The following is a 13,510-nucleotide window of genomic DNA, read 5'->3' as shown; positions in this document are numbered from 1 at the left end:
ACCCCAATTTGAGGCCCATAGACACTCCTGTTTGCAGGAAATGCAGGAATCGACCGAGTTGAAATTTCTTCGTGGGGCCTTCCTGGCCTCAAACCACGCAACATATTTTCGCCACATGTGGTGATAATGTTGTGCGGTCACCTCCTTCCTGGCTTTGACCAGGGTAGGAATGACCTCTTCCGGAATGCCTTTTTCCCTTAGGATCCGGCGTTCCACCGCCATGCCGTCAAACGCAGCCGCGGTAAGTCTTGGAACAGACATGGTACTTGCTGAAGCAAGTCCCTTCTTAGCGGCAGAGGCCATGAGTCCTCTGTGAGCATTTCTTGAAGTTCCGGGTACCAAGTCCTTCTTGGCCAATCCGGAGCCACGAGTATAGTTCTTACTCCTCTACGTCTTATAATTCTCAGTACCTTGGGTATGATAAGCAGAGGAGGGAACACATACACCGACTGGTACACCCACTGTGTTACCAGAACGTCCACAGCTATTGCCTGAGGGTCTCTTGTGTTCAGGCGGGACGCCATCATGTCCACCTTTGGTCTTTCCCAACGGTTCACAATCATGTGGAAGACTTCCCGATGAAGTCCCCACTCTCCCGGGTGGAGGTCGTGCCTGCTGAGGAAGTCTGCTTCCCAGTTGTCCACTCCCGGAATGAACACTGCTGACAGTGCTATCCCATGATTTTCCGCCCAGCGAAGAATCTTTGCAGTTTCTGCCATTTCCCTCTTGCTTCTTGTGCCGCCCTGTCTGTTTACGTGGGCGACTGCCGTGATGTTGTCCCACTGGATCAATACCGGCTGACCTTGAAGCAGAGGTCTTGCTAAGCTTAGAGCATTGTTTTATGTGGAGAGAAGTCTCCAGACTTGATCACACTCCCTGGAAATCTTTTCCCTGTGTGACTGCTCCCCAGCCTCTCTGGCTGGCATCCGTGGTCACCAGGACCCAGCCCTGAATGCCGAATCTGCAGCCCTTTAGTAGATGAGCACTCTGCAGCCACCGCAGAAGAAACACCCTTGTCCTTGGAGACAGGGTTATCCGCTGATGCATCTGAAGATGCGATCCGGACCATTTTTCCAGCAGATCCCACTGAAAAGTTCTTGCGTGAAATCTGCCGAATGGAATCGCTTCGTAAGAAGCCACCATTGTTCCCAGGACCCTTGTGCAATGATGCACTGACACTTTTCCTGGTTTTAGGAGGTTCCTGACTAGCTCGGATAACTCCCTTGCTTTCTTCTCCGGGAGAAACACCCTTTTCTGGACTGTGTCCAGAATCATCCCTAGGAACAGCAAATTGTCGTCGGAAACAGCTGCGGTTTTGGAATATTTAGAATCCACCCATGCTGTCGTAGAACTACTTGAGATAGTGCTACTCCGACCTCCAACTGTTCTCTGGACCTTGCCCTTATCAGGATATCGTCCATTTTCTTTGAAGAAGAATCATCATTTCGGCCATTACCTTGGTAAAGACCCGGGGTGCCGTGGACAATCCAACCGGCATCGTCTGAAACTGATAGTGACAGTTCTGTACTACGAACCTGAGGTACCCTTAGTGAGAAGGGCAAATTGGGACATGGAGGAAACATCCCTGATGTCCCGGGACACCATATAGTCCCCTTCTTCCTGGTTCGCTATCACTGCTCTGAGTGACTTCATCTTGATTTGAACCTTTGTATGTAAGTGTTCAAATATTTCAGATTTAGAATAGGTCTCACCGAGCCGTCTGGCTTCAGTACCACAATATAGTGTGGAATAATACCCCTTTCCTTGTACCCCTTTCCTTGTTGTAGGAGGAGTACTTTGATTATCACCTGCTGGGAATACAGCTTGTGAATTGTTTCCAATACTGCCTCCCTGTCGGAGGGAGACGTTGGTAAAGCAGACCTCAGGAACCTGCGAGGGGGAGACGTCTCGAATTTCCAATCTTTACCCCTGGGATACTACTTGTAGGATCCAGGGGTCCTGTACGGCCCCAGCGTCATGCTGAGGACTTGGCAGAAGCGGTGGAAGGCTTCTGTTCCTGGGAATGTGCTGCCTGCTGCAGTCTTCTTCCCTTTCCTCTATCCCTGGGCAGATATGACTGGCCTTTTGCCCGCTTGCCCTTATGGGGACGAAAGGACTGAGGCTGAAAAGACGGTGTCTTTTTTTGCTGAGATGTGACTTAGGGTAAAAAAGGTGGATTTTCCAGCTGTTGCCGTGGCCACCAGGTCCGATGGACCGACCCCAAATAACTCCTCCCCTTTATACGGCAATACTTCCATGTGCCGTTTGGAATCTGCATCACCTGACCACTGTCGTGTCCATAAACATCTTCTGGCAGATATGGACATCGCACTTACTCTTGATGCCAGAGTGCAAATATCTCTCTGTGCTCTATAGTCAATAAAATACTGTCCCTGTCAAGGGTATCAATATTTTCAGTCAGGGAATCCGACCAAGCCACCCCAGCGCTGCACATCCAGGCTGAGGCGATAGCTGGTCGCAGTATAACACCAGTATGTGTGTATATACTTTTTAGGATATTTTCCAGCCTCCTATCAGCTGGCTCCTTGAGGGCGGCCGTATCTGGAGACGGTAACGCCACTTGTTTTGATAAGCGTGTGAGCGCCTTATCCACCCTAAGGGGTGTTTCCCAAACGCGCCCTAACTTCTGGCGGGAAAAGGGTATACCGCCAATAATTTTCTATCGGGGGAAACCCACGCATCATCACACACTTCATTTAATTTATCTGATTCAGGAAAAACTACATGTAGTTTTTTCACACCCACATAATACCCTTTTTTGTGGTACTTGTAGTATCAGAAATATGTAACACCTCCTTCATTGCCCTTAACATGTAACGTGTGGCCCTAAAGGAAAATACGTTTGTTTCTTCACCGTCGACACTGGAGTCAGTGTCCGTGTCTATGTCGACCGACTGAGGTAAATGGGCGTTTTAAAGCCCCTGACTGTGTTTGAGACGCCTGGACAGGTACTAATTTGTTTGCCGGCCGTCTCATGTCGTCAACCGACCTTGAAGCGTGTTGACATTATCACGTAATTCCTTAAATAAGCCATCCGTTCCGGTGTCGACTCCCTAGAGAGTGACATCACCATTACAGGCAATTGCTCCGCCTCCTCACCAACATCGTCCTCATACATGTCGACACACACGTACCGACACACAGCACACACACAGGGAATGCTCTGATAGAGGACAGGACCCCACTAGCCCTTTGGGGAGACAGAGGGAGAGTTTGCCAGCACACACCAAAACGCTATAATTATACAGGGACAACCTTTATACAGGTTGAGTATCCCATATCCAAATATTCCGAAATACGGAATATTCCGAAATACGGACTTTTTTTGAGTGAGATAGTGAAACCTTTGTTTTTTGATGGCTCAATGTACACAAACTTTGTTTAATACACAAAGTTATTAAAAATATTGTATTAAATGTCCTTCAGGCTGTGTGTATAAGGTGTATATGAAACATAAATGAATTGTGTGAATGTACACACACTTTGTTTAATGCACAAAGTTATTAAAAATATTGGCTAAAATGACCTTCAGGCTGTGTGTATAAGGTGTATATGACACATAAATGCATTCTGTGCTTAGATTTAGGTCCCATCGCCATGATATCTCATTATGGTATGCAATTATTCCAAAATACGGAAAAATCCCATATCCAAAATACCTCTGGTCCCAAGCATTTTGGATAAGGGAGACTCAACCTGTATAAGTGTTTTCCCTTATAGCATCTTAATATATATAATCATATCGCCAAATAAGTGCCCCCCCTCTCTGTTTTAACCCTGTTTCTGTAGTGCAGTGCAGGGGAGAGCCTGGGAGCCTTCCCACCAGCAGTTCTGTGAGGGAAAATGGCGCTGTGTGCTGAGGAGATAGGCCCCGCCCCCTATTCCGGCGGGCTCTTCTCCCGGTTTTTCTGAGACCTGGCAGGGGTGCAATACATCCATATAGCCTCAGGGACTATATGTGATGTATTCTTTTTAGCCAGAAAAGGTATTAACATTGCTGCCCAGGGCGCCCCCCCCAGCGCCCTGCACCCTCAGTGACCGTTGGTGTGAAGTGTGCTGAGAGCAATGGCGCACAGCTGCAGTGCTGTGCGCTACCTCATGAAGACTGAAAAGCCTTCAGCCGCCGGTTTCTGGACCTCTTCTTACTTCGGCATCTGCAAGGGGGTCGGCGGCGCGGCTCCGGTGACCCATCCAGGCTGTACCTGTGATCGTCCCTCTGGAGCTAATGTCCAGTAGCCAAGAAGCCAATCCATCCTGCACGCAGGTGAGTTCACTTCTTCTCCCCTAGGTCCCTCGTTGCAGTGATCCTGTTGCCAGCAGGACTCACTGTAAAATAAAAAACCTAAGCTAAACTTTTCTAAGCAGCTCTTTAGGAGAGCCACCTAGATTGCACCCTTCTCGGACGGGCACAAAAACCTAACTGAGGCTTGGAGGAGGGTCATAGGGGGAGGAGCCAGTGCACACCACCTGATCCTAAAGCTTTTACTTTTGTGCCCTGTCTCCTGCGGAGCCACTATTCCCCATGGTCCTGACGGAGTCCCAGCATGGTCCTGACGGAGTCCCAGCATCCACTAGGACGTCAGAGAAAAGGGGTATAAGGGATAGGGCATGCCAGGGCCAGACTGACCATCAGAGACTTCTGGCAAACACCAGAAGGGCTGATCCGGCCACACAGACGTTCAGCCTCCCTGCACTCATAGGGCCAAGCAGCTCAGCCATCCGGCATAGAGAAACAGGGGTGCTCCGCAAGGCCACTCCCCAGTGACTCGCCCCCGCGAGCAATAGCCACGCCCCCTTTTTTTGGGCATGCGCACAATTATGTGTCAGGGCTGCAGTCCGTCCCTGGGTCAGTGTCTCCCACAACATCTACACACTTCTTTCCTGCTGCTGTGATTGCTGCATATACACAGGGCACAGACTGAGAGCAGGACCCTTGTCAAACGCTACGCTTACAACAATAAGATGCCAGGCAAGGCGCATTTCTACAGCGCCAAAGTATATCCCCGGCTTCATTCATTTAGAAAGACTACCAAGGTTACAGACACAATTATCCATTGATCGTACCAAGCACCCATAATCTGCAGAATACCGCACACACACACACACACAGGCTATGAGTAACGACGGGTGGAAAAATAAAAGTTTGGTAAATAAAATCAGGAAAACTACAGCACGAGACATAAAACTAATCAAACTACTTCGCTCTTCTGTAGAAGTGTCACCAAGAGACCTATGAAATAAATCACACGTTAAGACCCAAAACACGATAATGTACCTCTCTTTAAAGCCCAGATATAGTCTTGGACACACAAACAGTAATTACACACGACAAAGTCTGTCCGCTTAAACATCTCAGTGTGCACATACTACCCAGCGACGGCTTCCGTTACCTTCAGGGCAGGGTTTGTGCCAGCTGTCCCAGGGACAAAGCATACTATCCAGAATGTTATCAGCTATGGCCGCTAAGGACAAATATGGATTCCTCTAACTAGAACTACACAGCAGAAGGGTCAAAGCTCAGAACCCTCCAAATGTCACTACGCTGCGGCACAACGCGAACACAAGGAAACAAACTTGTAGACAAGATGGGGAAAAACACACAGTCCCTCCGGCCGTCTCCAAGAAAGCTACGCAGCTGGTAATATAATCTGGAAGGAGTACTGCTGGGGGCTGGGACGGAGTAACCTTTTCACTTCAGCCAGAGCTGGGCCATGGATTGTTTCACGATTAGGTACAGACGGAAGTTCATACTGACGGGGAAGAGGGAGGGGGTAAACTGTGATGTAGCAAAGATAAGCGAACTGTGGCTTTCCAACTGATGTGGAACTACAAGTCCCAACATGTCCTGGGATTTACAGTCCGATGCACAGCAACAGGCTGTCCAAATCGGTTGCAATATGAAAAAAAAAAAAAAAAAAAGAAAGAGAAAAAAAGAAAAGAAAATGAAATGTAGTTATTAGTCCGAGCTATAGAGTTGCTGTTTGGAGGTCACTGTTCGACAAACAGAATAGCGCCACCTAATGGCTACAGCATTGTAAAATAAATTAGAGAACTAAATTCTGCCTTTTAATTTATTGCATTTGAAACATTTTAAATGCGGCATTAATACTTTAAATAGCAATGGTGGGAACGGGTGTGGTATGCGTGACCGGCGGTGTCAGCATACCGACGCCGGCATCCAGCCGGGGGGGGGGGGGGGGGACCGCCGGTCACATATCTACATCCCGTGGGAACAAGTCCCCATTAAAACAATCAATATACTTTTCAGCGCCTTAACATTGGATAAGTGAAAGAACACACATGGGGAATTCAGAGTAGCAGTGGGCCTGAGATACACTTTGCTTTTGCACGTTCCAGCACACCCATTTCCATCTGGCACCAAAATCCAATTAGGGTAACGTGCGAGCGGTAAAAACGTTATTCCTAAAGCAAAACTGGGCAATAATATTCATAAAAAGGTACAATAAATAAAGTGCAGAGATGCAATGAATCAATCACCCAAGCCATCATCATTAATCATCATTACCTTCTGGTGTATCTTCTAGACTGCAATCTCTGGAAGGAACTCGTTTTTCAGCCGTGTCCTCTAACTGGCAGCTGTCACCTTGTGGCGTAACCATTGACTGGGAGCCAAACACAGTTTCCTCATCGTCAAGCACCGGTTGGGTCTTTGGAAGCTCCTCCTGACACTGGTCCTCAGTTACCCGCTCTGAAGAAGGTAGGGGAACCTTTGTAGCCGGCATTCCGATGTCCAAAGCGACGTCAACTGGCATATTGTGGCTCTGTGCGCTAGAACATACCGGCTGTACTAGTGGTATGGCTGGTTGGAGCAACGTCTGCGGATCTGGAAGGTGACCTTTTCCTCTCTCAGAAGTACCAATCTGCAAGAAAACTGTAATTTATTAATTGGGTCTAGACCGGACAATGGGGCACTTGTGGCCATACTCCTGGATTGAAATGGGCAAATGTGTTTTTGTTTTAGGACTGTACATGCCTGCCAAAGTGATCCAAGCCAACCTAACTATAGTTACTAAAAGTAGGTCCACTAGTAATAATACACCCCACACCCATTCAGCAACCATCCCTTACTTAGGGAGAGCACCCAATAGCCATTTTCTATTATGGACAAATTTGTGCAGAGATGACCCCAACCCCTGTATCTCCTCCAGAGTGCCACCATGATGCAGCAAGCACAGACAAAGCACTGGAAGTACACTGCTGGCAAAGTATGGCCCTCTCCCAACATGGTCTACAAAGGTTATTTCACAAGAGTACAGTACAGGTTGTCAATGGTCCTTCATGAATTGGTGGACTGCATGCTCATTTAGCCACAAGGTATTTGCTCCACGAACGCGCCCCGCCCCCCCCCCCCCCCCCCCCCAACCACTAGTGGCACTGGCGGTCACAGGCCGCTACATCACTGACACTAATGAGAAGCAGGAGGAAATCTTGTGCTGAATGGATTTCCAGTTTAAAAGCCAGGGGAACAACGGTGGATGACCGGTCACATGGAAAGTGAAAGTCCAGCTGGCTGCTGTTGCATCCCACAAGACCTCACCAATTAGGTGGTTAAACCTACTTGTCTTAGGAAAGTGCCCCACCACCCACCCTTCAAAAAAACAAACGCCGTAAGAGAGGGATTAGGCTCTATATTTAGAAGGAGCTCCACTTTACATTTGGTAATCTGAGCCAAAAGGACAACGTGTAGATGAGTAATTTTAGAAACCATACGTCATCTCGCCACCGGCACTTAGTGAAACAGATGACCTCGTGTAGTTCGAGTGTCCGTAGCAATGTACAGGGGGCAAAAATTACAGGGAAACAAAAATGATTTCATATAAAAGTACAAGGGCTGATGGGGGTGTCAATCAGCGAAAAATAAAGACATCCAAGTGACTGACAGGGGAGCTAAGTGACCCGGCATCCTCAGACAGAAAAGATCACAGGAGCTGATCGGGAAGAGGTCACAGAGACCTGATTGGAAGAGCTTACAGTCTAGGGGAGTCAGGGTGTAACTGGGAAGAAACGAGGGGGAGCAGATTTGGAAGTTTGGAATGTGAAAATAATATGGTTCCCTTGACAAAAAACATTTGCAAATTCAATATAATACTTTAACACCTAGAAAAAAAACAAAGCTGAAGAGTAAAGACAGACTGAGTGAGCAATGCAGACGACGGGTATCACGTAAAACACAACAGAGATCGGTGCTCAGACGCCCCTACCTGGCTTCCTGTGCCATTGTGCAGTTCTACTCCGTGACTTGCAGGTTTGGGCGGCACTGAGACGTCCCCAGCTTGGACTCTGTCCACAGATTTGTTTGGCCCTTTATAGCTGACACTTTTAGGGCACTCGTCGGAGCTGACAGCTTTCTGGCTTCTGGGACTGGCGTCACGAGCAGAGGCTGAGGGAAGCGTCTTAGGGGGCGAGCCTCTCTTAGCTTGTGTCCCGCTCTGCACGGCAGAGGTAGCAGCAGATCTCCGTGTAAGAGGACTCCTCGCACCAGCTTTCAGCTCGCCCGTGTCCTGCTCCCGTCTCGCGCTCTTCACTTCTGGTTTAATCTTTCTCGTCTCTGCGTTCGCAGTGGGCTTCGCCTGATGTGCATCAGATACAGACAATTTCAAAGGGATTTTTACCTTTATACTTTCCTTAACTGCAGCCAGCTTTCCCGGCTCCTTCACAAGATCTTTCTTCTTCTTCTGCCCAGGAATATAAGAAAAACACATTTCAGTTTAAACTAAAACATTTCATTCAGTGGTTATTTGACTATAGAGAATGTCTTAAAAGAACTGAAGCACTGAATAAAGATCATAGTGTAATTCATGAGAGCCACGGGCAATAAATCCGTAATAAAGCAACTACGGATCTACTGTTAGAAGTGTTTTATATAATAAAGCCTATCGCCGCCTGAAAATGGACTTGTAATAATACCAACCCCTTGTCCTTCTAATTCAGGATATGCACCATAATAGGGACCAGGTGTGGGGTAGGTGACCTCGTCCCCCCACTTCAGCAGTGCTATACCGCTCCCTCCTCTCCCCTCAGAGCTGGAAGGACAGAGACTGAACCTTCTCTTCTACTGGTAGCTGGCGTAGAGACAAGACACTGTGCACCTCACCTCTATGGATGGAATTCAAGTGTTTTCGTGTGCCATCTGCCACTAGATGGCATCCGACGGAGCAAGTCAACTGTCTCTCCGTTCGGACGCACACACAGGCGCCGGCACTGACATTACATTCCATCCTGATGAAGCCTTTCAGGCGAAACGCGTCGATTGCCGATAACACTGATTCCTTGACAGCGGCGTCGAATACGGAAGCGCACTGCAAGTTAGTCTGCCGGCAGATATCTATTCCTTTCCCGGAGAAGGACGCATGCCATCAAGGGAAAACCGGATAGTGAGAGCACAGAACGGGGGAGGTAAGCAGATCATCTCTGCCTTATGCCGAACGGAGAGGACTCATTCCTTTTTGCACGGAAAATCCCACAGCAGATATATAAGTGCACGGAGGAGGTGAGACACTGCACCCAGGACCTTATGGGACTCTCCTCACACGGTATTTAATTTAACCATCACCGCATAAGACTGTGATTTCACATATGAAAAACAACTTTTATACAGACAGACTTTGGTAATTGGGTCAATACTATATACTCAAACGGGTAGATGAGAGTAAGACGCTACAAGGCGCTTCGCCCTACCACATATAAGCTTATAAACGCTTGCAACTATTTGTTTTTGTCTTTGTCTGTTTCACATGTATGAATGTTTTTGTTTGGTGTGCCGGTACTAGGTTGTAGACACGCAGATATAGGAATATCCATGATACATTAACTGGCACATATCATATGACATAGGAGCTGTTTTATTCAGTATATTATATAACAGTTGAATGAAGATAAATATCAAAATAAATCATTTTAATTTATTATATTGAGTTTATTGTATTTACTGTGGAGTTTTGCGCAGGGAGCTATTATCCGTTTGTTGACACTTTTAAATTGGGCTGACGTAGTACAGCCACGCCCCCAGCTGCATTCTTCTCACAGATGCCCATTATCGCACAGAGAGCGCAGTATCATTCTTTTTCTATCCATTACTGTTATGTTGTTCCGTCACTTTGACTGGCTAGTAACGAATTATGGGGGTCATTCCGAGTTGATCGCTCGCTAGCAGTTTTTAGCAGCCATGCAAACGCTATGCCGCCGCCCACTGGGAGTGTATTTTAGCTTAGCAGAAGTACGAACGAAAGAATCGCAGAGCGGCTACAAAAAATAATTGTGCCATTTCTGAGTAGCTTCAGACCTACTCAGCGCTTGCGATCACTTCAGACTGTTCAGTTCCTGTTTTGACGTCACAAAAACGCCCTGCGTTCGCCCAGCCACGCCTGCGTTTTTCCTGGCACGCCTGCGTTTTTTCGAGCACTCACTGAAAACGGTCAGTTGACACCCAGAAACAGCCACTTCCTGTCAATCACTCTGTGGCCAGCAGTGCGACTGAAAAGCTTCACTAGACCCTGTGTGAAACGACATTGTTCGTTGTGAAAGTGCGTTGCGCGTGCGCACTGCGCCGCATGCGCATAAGTGCCGGTTTTTCATTTAATCGCACCGCAGCGAACATTTTCAGCTAGCGATCAACTCGGAATGACCCCCTATGAGACTTACGGCAGCTTTAGATAAAGAACCAGTAATGTACTCTGGGCTGATGTTGAGCTGAACGCACTGTGCATAGTTTGGAGAGGAGCGCACACAAACACGAGCAACGCAGAGTCATATGGAACGCCAGTAGTGGCTGAAGAGGCCTAACGAGGTGGTAACAGTGTGTTTGTACGTAATCTAATTCAGAGAGGGAGTATCAGTACAATGGTGGGCTATGCGTACGCGTAATTACATGTGCTTTTAGACCTAGCTTTTGTACCCAGGGTAGGACTGGTGCAAGGATGCACTGATAATTACGGCGGCCGTTATGCGTGTTGCAATAGTCGGATGCGCACACATCGCAGTAGAACGTGGTAGGCCAACACTGCTGAGTTTCCTGTGCACATCTAAGAGGTGCGATGGAAGGTTAGCCTATGCAGGTTCATCTGACCCTTTTGGCAGGCACCTTCTGCTCTTTGGCTACAAATCAATCTCCCCTAAAGGGTTACTAACCTGCTCCTTCCTCTCCCTAGAGCCATTGGATCTGCAGCACGCAGCCATTTCTCCAGAAGTGTTAAGTAAAACTATTTTAGGCAAAGCTATTTAGCTAACAAGATATAAGATCAGCGTTACCTGGAGACTTGGCCATTTGTTCATTGGGATTTTCTTCTGAAAAATTAGTTGCAGGAAGTTTCCTTTTTCTTTATACTGAATTTTACTGCAAGAGCCTTCGATTTCTTCATGAAAATGACAATTCCATTGATTGCCTTCTGTAAAATACAAAACGCGTGCTCAATGAATTCAGGCAAAACACAGATCACATAGAAAAAAGCGTAACCTGCGTCACACACACACAGGATAAGGACCATAATCTCGGGGCTTGAACAAGTGTCAACATTTCACTTTACTCACCAGAGCTCAGACCCTAGCTACACAAACACACACACAATGTTAATGTGCACCATGCAGAAGTTAGCCTAGCACTGATTGGGGATGACATTAAAGCAGAGCATTTGCCAATTCTGCACAATTTCTTTATTTGCTCAATATTACATTTCGCTCCATGTAGTGGACAAAAGGGTTTTTTATTTTATTTTATTTTTTATTTTTTTAGATAGTTCCTAGAGAGCCACGGAGCTGAAGTGTCCACAGCTGGATAGGGTCCCACCTCCAGACCTTCCTGAGGAAAGGGCTCCAAGAGACAGACACAGAAGCAAATATTTGTTCATAAATTACCCAGATACAAGCTCATTAAATCTGTGGCAAAAGGTGTCCGCTTTCTGATAATGCTGCGCAGGTGGTGGTCCTGGTATTGAAAGTCATGAAGACTCAGAGGCAAAAGCACTTTCCATTTTATATAGGGCCACAGTCTCATACTTCTCCCTGGTTTTATCTTCCTTTCACTCAAGGAAGCGTCCACTACGGACTTTCTGAAAACAAGAGTCTCATCGGGGCTGTGATGGGCTGAATTAGGGAATATACCCACCAGGAAAGGCAAAATGGAGAGGGATGAAAGTGGAACTGGAGCAACGGTGCTCTCTCCTGGGCTGGTTTTGCACCCTCCAAGCAGGGGAGCCCTGAACACATGGAAAAAAATTGCTGGGGTTACTGGAAGGAACAGTCTGTTCCTTTCGTAGCAAGTGGCCACCTAAAGTGTGAAACATAGCCCACCCTATGCATAACCACCGCTGCAAATAGAATTATTGTATTTAAAAAACAATAAAAAGTATTTGGCCTAGTGCTGGGGACCAGACGCGCTGCGCAATTAGGACAATGCACAATATTTCTGCCCGTATCGTGGTGTGAGGCCAGCATTACAGATATAAAGAAAAGTTGGATCTCTGACCCCAGTAATGATTACTTGTTTCACAAAGCCTTTCAGACTCCAGACTGTTACCTGGGAAATTGATCACACAGTCTGTATCTGTAAACTCAGCCTTCAGCTCGTCCACATTTAAAGCTCCCAGCCCAGGGTTCAGTTTTACAATCACTTCCCCGGAATTCTGCTTCCAGTCAATCATCATATCTGCAGTCAGAAGGAAAAAAACCACATTAATGATACATTTTACTAAAGTCTACACTAACACTTCATTTACATACGCGCAAGAATGGTATTCAGATTCCAAGAGCACAGTGATCGGCACTATCTTATGAAATATAAACATGTATAGCAAGAGATGTATATGTAGATCGCTATATTAAGAAATAATTTATATTGTATACGCCAACGATCGCGCGCACACACCCGATGCACCAGTTAACGTTGATTTATGCTCGCACCGCATAAGGGACTGATAGAAAATAGGATTTTAATTACCTACCGGTAAATCCTTTTCTCGTAGTCCATAAGGGATATTGGGGAATCTAGTACGATGGGGTATAGACGGGGTCCAATGGAGCCGGTGCACTTTAAATTTCTTCACTGGGTGTGCTGGCTCCTCTCCACTATGCCCCCTCCCACAGGCAGTTATAGGTAAAACAGTGCCCAAAGGAGAAAGGACATATATGACAGAAGGAAACAAGACAACAAAGAGTGGTGAGATTTATAAACCAGCAAACCACTAACATACAACAACCAGCAACGGCTGGAAACAACAACAACAACAACAACAGCTGAACAGGTAACGACATAAAAGAGAACCAGCAGAAAAGTCAACGCACTGAGGCGGGCGCCCAATATCCCTTATGGATTACGAGAAAAGGATTTACCGGTAGGTAATTAAAATCCTATTTTCTCTAGCATCCATAAGGGATATTGGGGAATCTAGTACGATGGGGACGTCCCAAAGCTTCCAGTACAGGCGGGAACGTGCGGAGACACCTGCAGCACCACCTGCCCAAACTGGGTATCCTC

The 13,510-nt window shown here is 47.0% G+C and overlaps 1 protein-coding gene across 11 annotated transcripts in view; it reads right to left on the bottom strand.

Moving 5' to 3' along the window:
• Positions 1–13,510, bottom strand: part of USP19 (ubiquitin specific peptidase 19) — a 156,221-nt gene that overhangs the window by 103,147 nt on the left and 39,564 nt on the right. For 10 of the 11 annotated variants that reach the window (XM_063941103.1, XM_063941105.1, XM_063941108.1 and 7 more), the window contains exons 3-6: positions 12,554–12,682; positions 11,290–11,426; positions 8,244–8,717; positions 6,548–6,902 (exon numbers count right to left, since the gene is read on the bottom strand). In XM_063941103.1, coding sequence (XP_063797173.1) covers positions 6,548–6,902; positions 8,244–8,717; positions 11,290–11,426; positions 12,554–12,682 — 1,095 coding nt within the window. The remainder of the gene's footprint in view (positions 1–6,547; positions 6,903–8,243; positions 8,718–11,289; positions 11,427–12,553; positions 12,683–13,510) is intronic. The other variant, XM_063941113.1, reaches the window with a different exon arrangement.

The sequence above is a fragment of the Pseudophryne corroboree genome, chromosome 9 (assembly GCF_028390025.1).
Source record: "Pseudophryne corroboree isolate aPseCor3 chromosome 9, aPseCor3.hap2, whole genome shotgun sequence".
Classification (NCBI taxonomy): Eukaryota; Metazoa; Chordata; class Amphibia; order Anura; family Myobatrachidae; genus Pseudophryne; species Pseudophryne corroboree.
The sequence above is the reverse complement of the archived record's forward strand: the minus strand, read 5'-3'. Positions and strand labels throughout refer to the sequence as shown.